Source organism: Notamacropus eugenii, chromosome 2 (genome assembly GCF_028372415.1).
Source record: "Notamacropus eugenii isolate mMacEug1 chromosome 2, mMacEug1.pri_v2, whole genome shotgun sequence".
NCBI classification, from domain to species: domain Eukaryota; kingdom Metazoa; phylum Chordata; class Mammalia; order Diprotodontia; family Macropodidae; genus Notamacropus; species Notamacropus eugenii.
Window position 1 is genome coordinate 23,714,270 of NC_092873.1, and position 19,075 is coordinate 23,733,344.

A 19,075-nucleotide genomic window follows, 5' to 3' on the forward strand; every position below is an offset into this window, starting at 1 on the left:
GTAGGGCAGTCAGAAAGAGTATAAATAGAAAGAAAGTACAAGTGTGTGTTTAATGTGATGATACAATTACCTAAAAAAATAAAATTGAGGTGTGAGAAAGAAGAATGCACTGGGAGAAAGTGAAGGGAAGAGGTAGAATGGGGTAAATTATCTTCATCTAACACAAAAGAATCCCAAAAAAGATTGTACAGTGGAGTAGGAAATGTAAGGGAGGGGAGAGCATGTGAACCTTATTCCCACTGGATTTGGCTCAAAGAGAGAATAACATACACACTCCACTGAGTGTAGAAATCTATCTTACCATACAGGAAAGTAGGAGGGGAAGAGGATAAGAAAAAGGGGGAAGGGGGCTGATAGAAAGGAGGAATTTTGGGGAAGGTAAAAGTCAGAAGCAAAACATTTTTTGAGAATGGACAGAGTAAAGGGAGAGAGAGGGTAGGATAAACAGGGGGAAAATAAGACAGAGGGAAATACATAATTGATGTCAACTAGATGGAACTGGTCTCTAAGTTGTGGGTAGGCAGAGCCAAACAGAACAGGACAGAGACAGGAGAGTCAGGAATCAAACAAAAGTTCAATTTCAAAGTGAGGGAAATGGTTTGTAATCAAAGACACATGTGCTGGGACCCCATCCCTAATGAGTGTACAAAAATATTTATAGCAACTTTTTTAGTGGTGGCAAAGAACTAGAAATTGAGGGTGTGTCCATGAACTAGGGCATGACTGAACAAGTTGTTTCCGGATGTTCTTAGAAAAAACTTGGAAAGACTTGGACTGATGTAAAGTGAAATGAGTAGAACCTGAGAACACTGTACACAGCCACGGGGGTCATCCAATTAAAGCAGTATGACAGAACGAATAAGTATCAGACAGGACACAACATCTTTGAGGTTAGAGAAGGGAAAGAATCAATTCTCAGTTTATTTCAAATAAAGACATCACAGGAAAATCATCACAGTGACTTATAAGGACAGAGAAAAACAGGAAATAACATTTAAAAAACAAGATATGGATTTTCAAAAAAAAAGAAAATGAATTAAGGCTTTAATGAAAGAGCCATCTTAGTGAACTGCTGATCCCCACATAGTTTGGTTGTTCACAGTTCAGTCTGAGTCCTCAGTCAATTCCCCTGTGCCAATAGGACCAGATCAGCTTGGGTTTCCTATGGTTTCTAACCTCCTTGTGCCTTGACTTAGGTTATATCTTATCTATATTAACCAAAAACTCAGGGTTATAATAAATTATTTCATAACTATTTCAAAATATCTCCACTCTATCCTATCAACATTTTATCTCTTCTGTCTTCACATGACCCAACACGCTGTGTTCTTGCATTGTAGATTAGAGTGCATTTGCTAAATGAGATGATAGAGCATTTAAAGTCCTTAGTGCTTCAGTCACTCTGATGAAGGTCTGAAATTTCTATCCCTCAGGAAATATAGCCACCTTAAGTTCTAAGCTGAATTCCACTTTCTCTCTAGGAGTAGCTATGACCTGAGTATATTAGTAGAGGAGGTTATCGGACATGTCCTTCCTGAACCCTTCCCCATCAAAATAACAAAGAGGAGAAAGGAAAGAGACTCCCCATGATGGCTGGTGATTTACCTCAACTCCTATTCTAATAGAGACAGACACTTCTGGATCTTCATGGTCACTCAATGTTCTGTTTGATTTGACTGATGTCACCATGTGTTTCTCCTTTGAAGCAAGAGCCCACAAAGTCTCACTTCAAGTTCATTCTCATGCTGTTGTACCTAAGTCACATTTCCAGTGCCCTACCCTTGACCTCCTCTGTCACACTTCTCATCCAGGTAGATTGTGAATAACTAACAATCAGAAAGCTTCTCATCATTATTCCCAGGCCCTCAGAAGAGGGGGAGGGCATCCTAGCTAATAGGGCAGAACCCTGCCCTGCTGTAGAGACACACACACACACACACACACACACACACACACACACACACACAAGCACGCACTAACCAGCAACCTCACTATCTTTTCTGCATCTTCGTTGGGTGGATCTGGTTGGTCACTGTAATCAGTTTTCTGCCTATGCTTTAAATATCATCTCATAATTCAGCATCACATTACCTTAGACTCCTGCTTTTGTGTTTCAGCCCGAGCGTGTCAGCCCGAGCGTGGAGTTCTTCTTTTTGTTTTGTTTTGCTTTTTCACATGTTAAAGCTCCAGGAAGTTGCAGGGTATGGAACTCAATCTATTTTTGAAATGAGTTTCATTTGCATTAGGAAGATGTACTGAGTAACCTCCCAAATTCCTTAAAGGTCTCCTTTGCTGATCCTGTGCTCTGTGTCTTTTTCCCAACACTTCTTCGAACTGTGGGCATTATCACCAGCTGTCCCCCATTCTTGTAAGGTCTTCTTTCCTTGTCTCTGTCTCCTGGATTTGCTGAATTCCCTCAATCATTAAATCAATAAATAAAGGTTTATTAATCATCTATTATGTGCCAGGGATCATGCTAAGTGCCAGGAATACAAAAAAAGGCAAAATACATTATGAAGTGCAAAATAGATAATTTTTATGACATCAAATTGAAAAGTTTTTGCACAACCAAACCCAATGCATCCAAGATTCAGAGGGGTGCAAAAAACTGGGAAAGAATTTTTGCAACTAGTGTCTGTGATAAAGGCCTCATTTCTAAAATATATAGAGAATGGGGTCAAATGTATAAGAATACAAGTCATTCCCCAATTGATAAAGGGTCAAAGGTATATGAACGGGCTTTTTTCAGAGGAAGAAATTAAAGCTAGCTATAGTCATATGAAATGATGCTCTAAATCACTATTTATTAGAGAGATGCAAATCAAAACAACTCAGAGGTACCACATCACACCTATTGACTAACATGACAAAACAGGAAGATGATAAATGTTGGAGAAGATATGGGAGTGTTGCAATATTAATTCATTGTTGGGGGAGCTGTGAGCTAATGCAGCCATTCTGGAGAGCAATTTAGAACTATGCCCAAAGGGCTACAAAAATGTGCATACTCTTTGACCCAGCAATATCGCTTCTAGGACCATATTCCAAAGAGATCATAAAAACTGGAAAGAGTCCCACATGTACAAAAATATTTATAGCAGCTCTCTTTGTGGTAGCCAAGAACTGGAAATCAAGGGGATGCCCATCAATTGGGGAATGGTTGAACAAGTTGTGGTATATGAATGTCATGAAACACTCTTGTGCTATAAGAAATGATGAACAGGGAGACTTCAGAGAGGCCTGGATCATCATCATCATCATCATCATCATCATCATCATCATCATCATCATCATCATCATGTTTGTCCTTCGTTGCTGAAGAAGACCACGCCATCAGAGAAATGATGACATGACTCGCACTTGACTTTGTTTTGAGTGAGGGAGGGCTGTGCAGGTCATCAGCCTCACTTCTCCTCCAGAGCCATCTGAATCCAGTGACCAGATATTCATCAGGATGACTGGAGATGACCCAGAATGCACTGGGAGACCTTGGGGCCTTTAAGTCAATGTCTATGTAGGTACTCACTTAGGGTGAGGCAACACCCATTCATTGAACAGGCCTGTTTAAGAAGTAGCCAGGGCATGGCCCCTTTAATGAGGTCAAGAAAACAAAGACATCAGGCTGGGAGGGAAACAGCAACAGTTACTATTGATAATCACTGTAAAGCTAGGAGGGGAGAGAGAGAAATGATGACATGACTTGCACTTGACTTTGTTTTGAGTGAGGGAGGGCTGTGCAGGTCACCAGCCTCACTTCTCCTCCAGAGCCACCTGAATCCAGTGACCAGATATTCGTCAGGATTACTGGAGATGGCCCTGCATGCACTGGGAGACCTTAGGCCCTTTAGGCCAAGGTCTTTGCATGTACTCAGAACTTATATGAACTGGTTGAAACTGAATGAAATGAGCAGAACCAGGAGAATACTGCACACAGGAACAGCCACAGTGTGAGAGAAATTTTTCTAGTGGACTTAGCCCTTCACAGCAATGCACAGACCTAGAACATTCTCAAAAGACTCTTGTGGCAAAATGCCATCCACATCCAGAGAAAGAACTATGGAACTGGAGAGAAGAATGAAGCAGAATATTTTCTCTTGTGTTATCTTTTGTTTTGATTCGCTTTTTTGCCATGGTTTCCCCCATTCATTTTAATTCCTTGCAACATGACTAATGTGAAAATGTGCTTAATAAGAATGCATGTATAGAAACCATATAAGATTGCATGCTGTCTTGGGGAGAGAGGGAAGAGGGAAGGGGAGAAAATCTAAGACTTACGGACGTGAGTGTAGAAAACCAAAAACTAATTAATTAATTAAAGAGGCAAAATACAACCTCTGCCCTCAGCTCACAGTCTAAAGAGGTAAGCAACATGAAAACAAGCCAAGCTATATACAAGATAAATAGAAAATAATTAACAGAAAGAAAACACTACAATTAAGAGGGGTTGGAAAAGGCTTCCAGGTAAAAGATGAGATTTTTATTTGGGACTAAATGGAAGACAGTAGGTGAAAATGAGTGAGGCGGTTCCAGGCAGAGGAAACTGCCAAAGAAAATGCCTGGAACACAGAGATGGAATGTCACAGGATCAAGGAGTACATGATGTAAGATATAAGAAGACTGGGGAGGTAGGAGGGGTTCATATTATAAATGCATATAATAAATATGTATCAATAATTAATAATAATTGTCATATAGTATCATTAATAATATATATACATATATACACATACATACATGTATGCACACACACATTTAGTCCCCTTCCTTTGGCAGAAAATCCATACTAAATGAGGCTCAGGTTGTCAGAGGCCAAACAGTATTTATTTTTATTGTAATGTTCACTTACATAGTCATTGGACCTAGATTTTCAAGAAGACAGACTTATTTACCAACTATCCCAGGATGGCAGGGAGGATTCCCATACAGGTGCCTTACGTCTGGGTCTATAACTACAGTGAACATGGAAGCATCGCTACTCTTTCATAGAAATGCAAAGTTGATGACAAGCGAGTGATTACTGAGCTGTTTTAGTTTTTTACAAGGGCTTTTATATACACACACAACTTGTTTCCTCTTTCTAATTTCAAACATACATGCATACAATGAATTCATTGACTTAATGGTTAGTGAGAAATTTATGCATCTGTTTTAATGATTAATAGTGGTAATGTGCTTCTAGGCAAGGAAAGATTGATTTCTCTAACTCTTAGGGATAGATCAGTTTAACAGAAAAGTAAGAAAGTACAGAGGAAGTTCTTCATTAGGTCCTTCTTAGCCCCTAATGTGTGGGTTTTTTTCTGAGAAGACAGAATATGAGTGGGGCTTCCCAAAGGAGGCTGTTTGCCTTTGCAGATCTCAAAAGCCATAACAGATGTTAGCACTAAATGCACTCCCTGCTTAAGAGTACGCTTTTTCTATCCTTCTCAAACCTTTTGACCAATGCAATACAGCCCATTTTGGAAAGAACACCCAAAATGCATACTTGTGGAAAAAATATATGCATATATAATATAAGAAGAGAGAGAGAGAGAAAGAGAGAGAGAGGCAATACCACTACTGAGTGTACTATATATCTATATATATTGGCTTGCTAACAAGTATTTCTATTTAGAAAGAACATCAGTCTTTGCATTTAAAAATAATGTAGTGGTTACCTCCTTTTAATCTTTCTCTTGACATCTCATCCTTCATGGCCCAATATAAAGATTGACTTGCCTGCTCACACCGCTTGGGTGAGCTGGGAGTCACCAAGTCCTAGCTGGTACCCAAAGTACTGCCGGTGTGATAACAAAGGATTGGACCTTGACATCACCCATGCTCCTGAATCCCATGGTCGTCTGAGTCTGACGAACTTCTTGTCACTAACTCCCCTCAGATTTCCAGTCTCCTGAGAAGTGATCATTGGGACTTGCCACTGCTCCACTGTTAGAACTCTCAGCACTTTTCATCTGCCCTGTAGCTGCTGACTTCTCTTAGATGTTCTGTGTGTCAGAGCATTAAATTGTGATCTCTTTGAGAGGAGGAGCTAGCTTAATTTTTTTTTCCACTTGGATCTCCAATTCCTGGCACAGTCTTGGCACATAGGTATTTAACAAATGCTTTTTCAAAAGTCATTCACTCATTCATTCTTCATGTTTGACTCTTTCTTTCTGAGTAGTTATTCCCCAAAGTGATTGTCTTAGAAGGAAGAAAGATGGACTTAACATTTAATGTATGAAAAAAACTTTGGCAAACATATTTGTTTTCCCAAATACTTTAGTATTTAGAGAAATTGGAAGAAATAAAGCATAGGAATAAACATTAGTAATAATATGTACTTGTCACAGCTCTTAACAAAAGGAATAACTGTAAAACAAAGGGCTTTTGTCTATTATACCTCTTCCTAAGAAAAGTTACTAATGGAGCTCTTTCCTGGCCTTTACTTCAGTGATTTCTCTTGGATCTCTGATCAATAGTCAAATCCTCTATAAATTAGCAAACTAAGGTTCTAGGACCTGGTACATCTAGAATGAGAGAGGCAGAGTTCTTTGTAGATGAACTAGAAAGAGCTATTGTGAGCAGCTGAGCAAAGCACAGAGAACATCATTAAGTAAAAAGAGGCTTGGTGTCTTTTCTCAACGTGCTTTTCAGTCTGTTCTTAAAACCTTGCATATATGCTCTTTCAGATCTCCATATTTCCTTTCAGTTTTAAACATAAAAGAATATCCAGAAATCTTACAGGGTCACAGGTCTTGATGTATTCCAAGGAACGTGAGAGCAGTGATGAGAGCAGCTGAGAGCGGTGATGAGAGCTGAGAAGAGAGCAGACCATCCTCAGATTTCAGAGTTGAACACAGGCAGAAACTTCTCAGATTCGTCTCATGGTAAGAGATGCAAACTTGACTCAAGTCTCCCGTGTGCTTCTTTCTAGCTGTGTAACCTTGGACAGGTCACTTACATTCCCTACAACTCCCATTTCACACACCTTTACTAGCTATATGACTGAGCAAGTCTTTTCACCTTTCTGAGCTTCAGTGTTCTCATCTGGAATGCAGATAATAAGAGCATTCTATGTCCTAGGGTTGTTTTGATGATCAAGGAGATAACAGAAGTAAGGAGTAAAGGGCTATATAAATCCTGGATATTTATGCCAATTACTAATATGAGTTATTATAAATTATAAACATAATTAACATAAACATATAATATTAATCACAATCTTCTGTTGATAGCTTATGCTTCTGTTTCATATTATCCAGGGCGTGGGATATACATGTGGAATCTTTTCTTTATTTAATTTTTAATTTATGGAATAAAACAAACATTTTCATAACACAATACAAAAAAATGGTGATTGTACATGAAACTGCAAGTCTACTATGCATAACTTGCTTTTCCCTTCAAATATACAACAAAATTTTCATGTATTTTTTCTTCCCTCTGCCCTAGCCCTAGAGATGGATACCATTATTCACAAACATATACACATGTATGTATATATATATATGCATACGTGCACACATATACATATATACACATACATGTGTGTATGTGTTTGTGAAATTATTCTATACATACTTCTATTTATAATTTCTTTCTCTGGATGCAGATAACATCTTTCTTCATGCGTCCTTTAGAGTTAATTTGGGTATTTATAATAAACAAAATAACCCATTTGCTCAAAGTCATTCTTAAAACAATATGGTGTTACTGTACACAATGTTCTCTTGGCTGTGCTCTTCATTATTTCATATAAGTCTTCTCATGTTTTCCTAAAATCATTGAGCTCCTCATTTCTTATAGCACAGTAGAATTTCATCACAATTATATACCACAACTTGTTTAGCCATTCCTCAATTGAGGGGCCTTTCTGCAATTTCCAGTTCTTTGCCACCACAAAGAGAGTGGCTACAAATATTTTAGAGCATATAGTTTCTTTTCTTTTTTTCCTTATCATCTTGGGAAATAGATCTAGTAGTGGTATGGCTGGATCAAAGGATATTGGTAGTTTAATAACTCTTTGACAGAATTACAGGTTGCTCTTCAAAATGGTTGCATCAGTTCACAATTCCACCAACAATAAATTAGTGTTCCAATTTTCCCATATCCCCTCCAATATTTGTCACTTTCCCCTTCTATCATTTTAGTCAATCTGGTAGGTGTAAAATATCTCAAATTCTTTTCATCTGTATTTCTCTATTCAATAATGATTTGGAGAATTTTTGTATGAGTATAAATTTTTTAGACTTCATTGGAAAACTATTTCTTCATATCCTTTGATCATTTAGCAATTGGGGAAGGACTCATATTCTCCTTCTCTGGATATTCTACCACAGATGCTTCCCTCTCCTCCTCTCTGGCTTTTTCTTTGTCTGTGATCCAATCATCTTCCTATGCTCAGTAGGTTAACCAAACTCAAATATTTGCTCTTTATCACACATGATGCTGCATTCCCCCTCCCTTTGCCTTTGTACCAACCTCCTGCTATTTCTGTGATTCATTCCTTCCTCACTTCTACATATCATATTATATCCCCTACATCTCTGACTTTGCCCTGGATGTTCCTCCTATGTGAAATGCGCTGTTCCTCAACTCCGCCTCTTAGAACTCCTAGTTTCCTTTCAAATTCAATTAGGCTTCCATATGAGCCCTTTCCTGATCCCAGCAGTTGCTAGTGTCTTTTCTTCCCAAAATTCACATTTCTCTACCTTACATCTACTTTGTAGATGTATGTACATGTCTGTCTTCCCCAATAAAATAGAAGCTCCTTGAAGGCAGGACATACTTCATCTTGTTTTTTAGCTCCCTAGGACCAGAATGCTGCTTGGCATATAGTAAGCAATGAATAAACTTATTGGCTGATTGAATAAGGAAGAAAATTCTGTTTCCTGTTCTGGTGAGGAATACCCTAAGGCTGGGGTTTGACTGAAGAAAAGAACCCCCAAAGATAAGGCCGCTGCTCTCAAGAGTCTCTCCAGCAAATTGTCCAGACTCATGCTGTATCCAATGTTGTATCTGTCCGAGAGGAAGTCCCTCTGTCCTCAGATGGGTCACTGTCATCTCTAAGGGCTCTCTGGAGAACAACCCTGAGGGGCTCCTTCAGTCTCTGATGTCTGAGGCTCCCAATGAAGAAGTAAATGAAGGGGTTGGCACTGCTGTTCACACAAGACAGGAAGTAGGAGATCTCATGAAAGATGTGGTTGTACCTTGATAGCCAATTGAAAACAGAGTGATTGATGCCATGAGGGACAGCACAGAGGAGAAACACAAGGACTGTCAGCAGGATGAGAGAGACCAGTTTTTTCGGTTTATATTTCCGGGCACTCCACAAAACTCTGATGAAGAGAATCAGACTGGACAGGGTCATTAACAGAAGCATCGAAAGCATCAGTGTTCCTGATAATCTACTCATTGTCTCACAATCAGAAGGGGGCAGGATTTTTACCTTTACAACACAGTAGTAAACCTTTGGTGGATTGAGTAGAAGGGACAGAATCCAGAGCAAGCCACACACAATGATTGGCCCTCTCTTTGGGTGGTGATTTCGGTACCATATTGGAAAGAGAATGGACAGGCAACGCTGAGTGCTGATTGATGCCAGCAGGCCCAGACCTACTGTAAAAGTTACATGTAGACCCATATTTGTTAATAAATTGACAATGTTATTAAACGTTGGACGGTATATCAGATAATTGATTACCCAAATTACTTCCAAGAAAAGGTAGGTGAAATCACTTCCAGCTAAATTGAGGACATAGAATGAGAAGGGAGTCCTTTTAATTTGGAAAGTGAGAAGCCAGAAAACAATTCCATTGCCAAGTACCCCACAAAGGCATGTGAACAGAGTAAGGCATCTCACAAACTCATCAAAAGCATCTGTTGTGCTGCTATTTGAGGTAGTGGGCCCAGATGTCTGCTCAGAATAGTTCTGGGGCATTTCAGTGATGAGGTTAGATGGCATCATGGACTTTATCCTTGGGACTCCTGTCAACAGAAATGAGAAAGCAACACATTAGAAAATTCAGAGCTAGATCCTTCTGCCTCATACCCCAGATAGGGAAGGACTATTGTAGAGATGATTTCACAGTCTTTTCTAATTCCTTGTGTCTTCTCTCAGGCCCCCACCATCACTGTCAGCTATGTCATCAAAGGTACATTTGCTCTGATTGAATGACTCCATGGCCCAAGTATCTTTCCTATCTCTATACCAGTGCTTCAAATTCCACCTTTAGAATTAAAAGCAAATTTAAGACTGGCTCTCCCTATGTCACCCAGGCTGGAAGTGTTGGAGCTGTTTACCTTTCCACTACCTATCAACAAGAGAACTTTGACCTGCTCAGTTTCTGACATGGGACAATCCATCTCTCCTTAGGCAGTCTATATAACCTTTCCATCCCCATCACTGCAGGTATATCATATTAACGTTGAACTTAGTGTAAACTCCTGATGGGTTTTATCCTTTTTGCAGTTCAGATGCCTTGAGCTTCAAAAATATATCACCTTCAGCCTCTCTATGATGTGGAATTACACGTGTGTGAGCCCATGTCTGGTCACTAATAATCATAATACCTAGCGTTTCTATAATGCTATAAAGTTTGCAAAGTTCAAATGAGAAATATTGCTTTTCTATGTCTCCTGTCTTAAGGATAGTGCCTCAGTCATAATAATACATGTATATTAAATATTGGTGGGTTGGGTTATTGTTATGAACACCAAGGATCTATACACATCAGGGCTAGGTCTTGCCCTCATTGCAGCCATAATATGCTACTGACCTGAAGATATTCAAAAGATCATCAATGTTTAGACAGGGGTGGAACATAAAAGATCCCTTGGGACCATCCCTGCCTAACTGGGCCAGGAAATGAAGTTCCAAATCAGTCCCTGGAAGGGCAGAGAAAGAGGGAATATGGACAGGGATATTCCAAGGCAGCTAAGGAGATACAAAGGAAGACAACCCCATTTGAGCTTTTAAAAGTTCAACCCATGGAACAGAAGAAGGCTCAGAATACAGAGGAGCTTCAGTAAAAAAGAAGGAGTAATAGAATGAAAGCAGGGCTTATTTCAATTAGTAGTAAATTTGAATTGTTAAAAAATACAGAAATATTTCTTTTAAAGTTTTCAAATATAGAGTAACAGGAGTTAAGCCAGAAAAATGCAGTGCTCATCATTAGGTCTGATGTTTTGAGGAACTGAGAAGTGTTCAGTCAGTTTCATTTGACACTAGTCACATTCTGTCTCCAATCACTGGAAGGACTGATATAGGAGGAATTCCATTTATTTCACTCTTCCCCAGAGGGTACAAGTAGAGTACTACAAATATTACAGGGTGGTAAAATTAGGTTTGATGGAGGGCAGGGAAGAAAGCAAAACCAAAATTTGCAAATTTAGTAAGCCCAATGAGAACGATTTGAATGGGCAGGGAATGGATCCCTTGTGTTGTAGTTTAGGTCTATTTTTCCCCCACTTAACAGCAGTCAAGGCTCCAGCTAGATCTTCTAATTTTTGAAGGATCTCTAGTTTTTTCTTCCCTGATTTTTTTCTGGAATAACACTCTCTTTGCCTATAATCTCTGCTTTGAATCTTGCGTGCCTGAAGCTTCAGTTTCCTAGCGAATTGTAGTCACTCTCTCATTTCTGTGATTTCAGAGGTGGAAACCAATTAAAATCATATGAAGAGGTCCCTACTCCTCGTTATATCAAAACCTGAGCTGACCTTATTCATGACTTGTAAATCAATTCAGGATTCCCAATACAGGAAAGGGGAGGTCCTTCTGCTATGACTAGAATAATATCAGATCTAAAGCTCCCTGATTGAACTTTGATCCTGCTGTTTATGAAACAGGTTTCAGGTTGGGGTAAAGGGTTGTAAGGTCCATTTCTTGTGTTACCTTGATACTTTCTTGGATATCTCCAGTTTAGTTGTGTATGAAGAGGGTGAGAAGGCATTGCCCTAGTAGAGCAGCATTGAGACCTGGTTATCCTATTTGTGAGAGGAAAGAGCCTGACCCAATTTACGAACTGGAGCTGAAGGCATGAATCAGTGCTAGAAAACCCCTCTAATAATGAAGAAATTCAATGATGAGTTAAGAAATTATGAAAGTAAAATAGCAGAGAATAATTTCACAATGATCATAAGCAGAGCCTGAGAACATAACAGACTGACCACAAAGACTCCAGAATGGAAGGAATATTTGGAAGGGTGATAGGAGATTTAGGGAATGAAATGAGAGAACTTGGGAAAAGAATAATAACTAAGTACAGAAGGCAAGAAAGCTTACATAAATGCATTACCCTGAAAGATTAAATGGAGGCAAGGCAACCTTCCAATTTAATGAGACAAGGGAAAAATAGAACTAGGTCAAAAAAACAGGTATGTAGTTTGTCTACTACCAAAAAAGAAAATTCACCAGGAAAACAAGAGATCATTTAAGATTTCTAGCATAATATGAAATTCACAATCAAACAAAAAGGTTTGCACATTTTCAACAAATGTAAGAGATACAAGAACCATATGACAAAGTAAAAGTAAAAAGAATGTACATGACACATCCTAAAGAATCTTCCAAAGGAACACACTTCAAAATGGCATAGGTAAAATCCAGAATTTCCTGGTCAGAGGAAAAAAAATTCCAGCAATGAGGAAGAAAGTAAGCAAGTAGCTAGAACCACAGTCAGCCTCATGCAAGAGTATGCACTAATTACCAAAAAGAAAGCTTAGAATCCAATATGTCAACAAGAAAAAAATAATAATTCATCCTCCTAACTAAATATGCTTAATGAGGGCAGGGAATAGCCCTTTAACAAGTATTTTACTTTTAGTATCCATGTTCAGAAATGTAGATTCATTAGAATATATGAAGTTTGATCCAGGAGCGAAGACAGCTCTAGAAAGAGAAACCATTTGAGCCATTCCAAGGGAGTAAATAATGGTGAAGTATTTGCATTAGAAGACAGTGACAAGACACATTTTCCCTTGTCTTCAAGGACTAAAGAAGGAGATAAAAAAGAAGAATCCAAGCTCTTAATGTCCTTATTGTTAGGACTTTTTCACTGACTGTCCCTCATGCTTGGAATTGTCTCCCTCTTCATTTCTACCTCCTGGTTTCCCTGGCTTCCTTCAAGTCCCAGCTCAAATCCCACCTTCTACACAGAGCCTTTGCTCCTGTCTTCCCTCAATTATTTCAGGTTGATCTTGCATGTAGACATTTTGTATGTAGCCATTTGCTTTAGACCAAATCCTTGAGAACTGGGACTGCTTTTTGCCTTTGTTTGCATCTCTAGTATATACAAGATGTCTAACACATAGCTGGTTCTTAGTAATTGCTTCTTGACTTAACTTGTTTTATTCGCTTTAAAAGAGTGAAGGAAAAGGAGAAATATATAAAAGGCAAATTGAGTGCATTCACTTAGAGCTGCATTTTCCTTTCTGCTCTTCCATCCTGATCACTCAGCTTTCCTCCCTTCCATATCTCTTCCTCCAACCCTGCTGCAGGTGATGAGGTAATCCTTCACTTTTCCTCGGTAAACCACCAATATGTATCCCGGATTGCATACCTGCCAATCTTCTCCAGCAGATTCCCCTCTTCCCCCAACTATCATCTCCACTCTCTCTCTCGAATTTCCAGTTTCTCTCCATCTGTGGACATCACCCCTGCTCCCCACAAAGATGTTAATTTTTCTGTAATACTTAAAAAAAAGAAACCTACATATTCCCCACTGAGGTCATAAGCTCCTATCCCATAGGTTCTCCTGCCCCTTCCCAGAAAAACTGTTTAAAAAAATGAATATACCACATGCCTCCCCTTCTTTTTCTCTCATTCACTTCTACACTCTCTGTGAAATAGCTTCTGACATCATCATTCATCTGAAATCTTTCTCCAAATCTTCAAATGATCTTGTAATTATGAGATCTCAGGACTTTTCCTAATCCTTATCTTTCCTGACCTCCCTTCAGTCTTGAACACTGTTGATAATCCTCCCCTTTCAGGCCATCACTCTCTCCTAATGCTCCCCTTACCTAGAGGATAGCTCTTCCTCAGTCTCCTTGGCTGGATCTTCCTCTAAGTCATGCCCACTAATCCTACTACTCTTTTTATTGGTCTCCCTGCCTTAGATCTCCTTGCATTCCAATCTATCTTATATTTAGCTGCTAAAGTCATTTCCTCAAAGCACATATGTGATCATGTCATTGTTTACTCTATAAAACCCTTATCAATTTTTTGTTGTTGTTTAGCTGTTTTCATTCATGTTCTTTGTAGGTTCTTTTGGGGTTTTCTTATCAGAGATACTAGAGTGGTTTGTCATTTCCTTCTCTAGCTCATTTTACAGATAAGAAAATAGGAAAGGGGAGCTAAGTGATTTGCCCAGGGTTACACAGCTAGTAAGTGTCTGAGACCAGATTTGGACTCAGGAAGATGCATTCCATCTGCTGTACTACCTCATACTCTTATTGGTATTTCAATCCCATTACAACTTTGCCCCTTCCTACCTTTGTCATTTTCTTCCATTTTGATTCCCTCTAGGTACTTCGGGACCCAGTTACACTGCCCTGTGTGCTGTTTCTCCTGCCCCAAATTTCATAACCTGACTTAACACCTTTTCACCAACTGTCACTCCTTCTTGGCATACTCCCCCTCTCCACCTCAGTTTCCATCTTTCTTCCACACTTAACTCAACTCCAACCTTCGGCAAGAGTCTTCTCTTAGCCCTCCTGCCTTTGTGTCACTAACTTTTGAAATGGTCTTCTCAGTGGACTGTCTGGCAGTTGTTTCTGCATAGGCATTTGCATAACACCTTCCTCAATAGAATGTGAGCTGGACAGGATAGAATGTGAGCTTTGACCTTCTTCTTGGAAGTCAAAAAATAGATCAACAAAAGTGAAAAAGAAGTGGACAAATAAAATGATTCTTTTATCAAAATGCTAGTAAAATAGATAAATTATCAGCTAGTTTAATTTTAAAAGAAAAAGAAAGGAAAATCAAATTACCAATAGTAAAAATCATGAAAATAATGAGAATTCTTAAATTAAAGAGATAAATGAATGGGATAAAAGCCATTTTGCCCAATTATATGTGATGAAGGAGTGAATAGTGGCAGCTAGTTGGCACAGTGGATAGAGCCCTGGCTCTGAAGTCAGGTAGTCTCCTCTCCCTGGTTCAGATCTGGTCTCAGACACTTGCTACCCATGTGACCCTGGCCAAGTCACTTAACTCTCTCTGCCTCAATTACCTTATCTGTAAAATGAATTACAGAAGGAAATGGCAAACTACTCCAGTATCTTTGTCAAGAAAATCCCAAATGGGGTCACGAGCAGCTGGATATGACTAAAATGAATGAACTACAGCAACAAAAATAATGAATGGTGCTTGGCTAACAATACCTTCACTCAGATCTTACCTCTGACACATTTTCTTTCTCACCCTGAACAAGTCATTTAACTGCTTAGGCCAAAATGCTGATTTTAATTGGCAGAAATCCATTTTTCCAACCAAGGTATTTTCTTTACCAATAAAAGCAGAAGTCCAGTCCCTATATGCCACCAAAATGGATCATTTAAATGAAATGGCTTAATAAATATAGAATTATAAAATATTTCAGTGAACAAAATAAGAAATAGAGAATGTTCTCATTTGATCTTTTTTTCCACCTAATCTTTAGAAAAAAGAATTGGTGGAGAAGGAACAGGGCTAGAGAGAATTACAAGTGAATAATATCAAATATTCTAAAAAGAATTCATTCCAATATTATATGTGTATATATTACATATATTTTTAAATAGAGAGATCAATAATCTTACTAAACTCTTGTGAGATAAATATAAACTGGACACCTACGATAGTGCATGATAAAGGTAAAAAGAAGAAAGTTGCATATGAGCAATTATTAATGTGAAATATTAATATGAATGTGAAAATACTGAATAAAATGTTAATAAGGATATTTGTCAAGCCTTTAGCACAGTATCTGGCACATAGTAACTAGTGCTGTAAAAATGCTTATTTCTTTCCCTTCTTATGACCAAATTGAATTTATAATCATAATACTGGAGCCAACAGAACCTACTAATAACATGTGGGAGGGGGTGAAGAACCAAGTCCAAAGACCTAATAGTTAAGAGTGTAGATTTATCTATTAACAAAAACAAACAAATAAAAACAAAACCCTCACTTGAAAAAGAATATTAAGAGGAATAACTTAAGAATCCTTGGATGGCCTGAAATCCATGAACAAACTAAAATATTAGCATATTTTCAACAAAATGTAAGTACTATAACAGACATGTGGCAAAGAAAAAATAGAAAGAATATACATGTCTCATCTTAAAGAATGTCCCAATTGAACACACTCCAAAATGTCCCACACAAAATCCTAAGCTTCCAGGTTAGAGGGGAAAAAATCTTGCCAGCAACTAGGAAAAAAGAAAACAAGGAGCTGCAGTCACACTCAGTCTTCTGCAAAATAAAACAGCAATTGCTAAAAAGAAAGCTTAGAACGCAGTATGTCAAAAAAAAATGTAATAAAATATCAGGTACCCTCCAAAAGTAAATATAATTCCACTTTGGGGCGATTCTAAATCTGGTCTCCTCTTGGGTCATCTAGACCCTCAGACCTCTGTGCCTTATCAAATAGAGACAAATATCTTCATTCATCTCTTTGTCTTGATAATTTCAAATCTTAACAGCTGTTCAAATGTGAATAGAGATAGTCTAGGAAGGTGACAAGAAGAAAGAACACATTTCACTCTACTTCTAGTTCTATTATCAGCACTCCAAAAAATGGCTGTTTTTATCTGGATCCTCCATCCTGAGATTCCCCCAGCCTTTCCCATGACTCAGACAAAGAATTGTTCTTCCAACAAATACTTTTGTCATCCTGCACGGGATCCCGGGAGCAGGAGCAGATGTGCCTTGAGGAGAAGGAACCTCACCTGGAATGACAGACTGGGGGTTCTGCTTTGCCTTCTGGCTCTGGAGGAAGCTTCAGAAACCTCTAGTTAGAAGTGAGGCCTGAGTAAATACTCTCAGGAAGATGCAGAAGCCCTGTGGCTTCCTGCCTAGATGTCACTGGCCAATCAGAGCCCCGGCACTTGGAAATATTCCCCAAAGGCGATTGCTTCAGCATTTCCCTGTTACTACACTCATGTCCTTCTTCCTCTTTTGTCTCATGATCTTCCCTTCCCCTCCACAGGTGAATGTTCCCAATTTAATGGACCACTTTGCATCACTCTTTGCTTCCCTCCCCACCCCCATCACTGATAGCCAGCATTCCTCTCTGGGCATCCAAATTCCCCTTAAGTCCCTGTTCTTCATGTCTGAGAACTATGAATAGTATTTTCTGCCTCTGGGGATCTTCCACCTCTTAGATCCCTACAGCACATAGTTTGCCACCAATTACCAGAAAGTTCCAGTGTGTCTATTCCCCAAAGTCCTTCCCCACCCAGTCATCCCATAAATGGAACTCTCCAAACAACTTTTTGATTATGGATGTGTGTATGACAGAGACAGAGACACAGAAAGACAAAAAACAGAGACAGAGACAATAAGACGCAGAGAAAAGTAGAGATAGAGACAAAAAGGAAGAGACATAGAAAAACATATATCAAGAGCCAGACAGACAAATGGACAAGTAAACATGCAGGCAGGCAGACCAAGACGCTGACAGAGAGAGAGAGAGGCAGAGACAGAGAGACAAAGAGAGATTAAATTAAAAAGAGAGATAGAGACAGAAATATAGAGATATAGAGGTGGACAGAGATAGTGACAGAGACAAAAAAGTAGAGACATAAACAAATATTAAGAAACAGAGGGAGAGAGAGAAAGACATAGAAAGACTGAAATAGAAATAGAGAGATAGACAGACAGAGACAAAGACAGAGACAGAAACAAAAGAGATATAGATAGATAATGAGAGAGGCAGACATAGACAACTAGACAGACAGGTAGACAGGCAGGCAGAGAAAATGGCAGAGAGAGACAGACAGGGACAAAGACAAAGAGTGAGACAAAAAGAAGAGACAAAACAAATGAAAATAGATATAGAGACAGAGACAAAAAAGGCAGAGACAAAGAGACAAGTATTAACAGAGAGAGGAGAGAGGGGGAGAGAGAAAAGAGAGAGAGAGGAAAGAAAGGGAGGAAGACAGAGGGAAAGAGAGAGGTCTCCTAGGTAGAAAGTAAGCTTCTTAAGGGAATATGCTCTTTCATATTTTAGCCCAATATTGGATGCATGGAAGGCACTTGATAAATGTTGTATATTGATTAATATATGTGTGGGACATTTCTTTTATTGGTTAGTTTCCTTAGAAGATTGAGTACCACTCAGATTTTAATTCCTCATAATCATATGTAAGCACAAATTTTTTAATATCACATCCTCCACAATGTGACTAGTGAAAACCACAGGGGAAAAAAAGTCACTGTTTTCCTTATCTTTAAAATATCAGCTCATGCTGCTATAAAAGAAGTCACAGTCTGACATGGAGGCAAGTGTGCTGGACTTGAAGTTAGTTGAGATCTGCTTTCAAATTCCATCCCTGAGCTGTGAGCTGATCCAACCATTCTGGAGAACAATTTGGAACTATGCCCAAAGTGCTATAAAGCTGTACATACCCCTTGATTCAGCAATGCCACTGCTAGGTCTATATCCCAAAGACATTCATAGGAAAAGGACCTATTTGTACAAAAAAAAAAAACCTTATAGCAGTTCTTTTTGTGATGGCTAGGAACTGGAAATCAAATGGATGCCCATCAATTGGGAAAGGTCTAAACAAGCTGTGTTATATCATTATGATGGAATATTATTGTGCTATAAGAAATTACAAGCAGGATGATTTCAGAAAAACCTGGAAAGACCTACATTAACTGATTCACAGTGAAGTGAGCAGAATGAGGAGAATATTGTACATAGTAACCTCAATATTGTTGGATGAAGAACTATGATTGATTTCGCTATTCTGAGCAATACAAGGATCCAAGACAATCCCAAAGGACTCATGATGAAACCAACTGTCCACCTCCAGGGAAACAACTGGTATTGCTTGAATACAGACTGAAACAGGCTATTTTTACTCTTTCATTTTTTTCTTTCACTTGAGT

At 38.8% G+C, this 19,075-nt stretch overlaps 1 protein-coding gene across 1 annotated transcript; it reads right to left on the reverse strand.

Annotated features, from left to right (window-relative positions):
* Nucleotides 1-8,841: 8,841 nt before the first annotated feature.
* Nucleotides 8,842-16,997, reverse strand: LOC140524712 (mas-related G-protein coupled receptor member A-like). The gene is made up of 2 exons (XM_072639443.1): nt 16,909-16,997; nt 8,842-9,963 (listed from the first exon to the last, which is right to left on the reverse strand). The coding sequence occupies exon 2, from the start codon at nt 9,941-9,943 to the stop codon at nt 8,972-8,974; it is 972 nt and encodes a 323-aa protein (XP_072495544.1). The 5' UTR covers nt 9,944-9,963; nt 16,909-16,997; the 3' UTR covers nt 8,842-8,971.
* Nucleotides 16,998-19,075: the final 2,078 nt, after the last annotated feature.

What these genes read in the sequence shown, in the direction of transcription:
- LOC140524712 (XM_072639443.1), bottom strand. Translation starts at nt 9,943, where the DNA reads ATGATGCCATCTAACCTCATCACTGAAATGCCCCAGAACTATTCTGAG.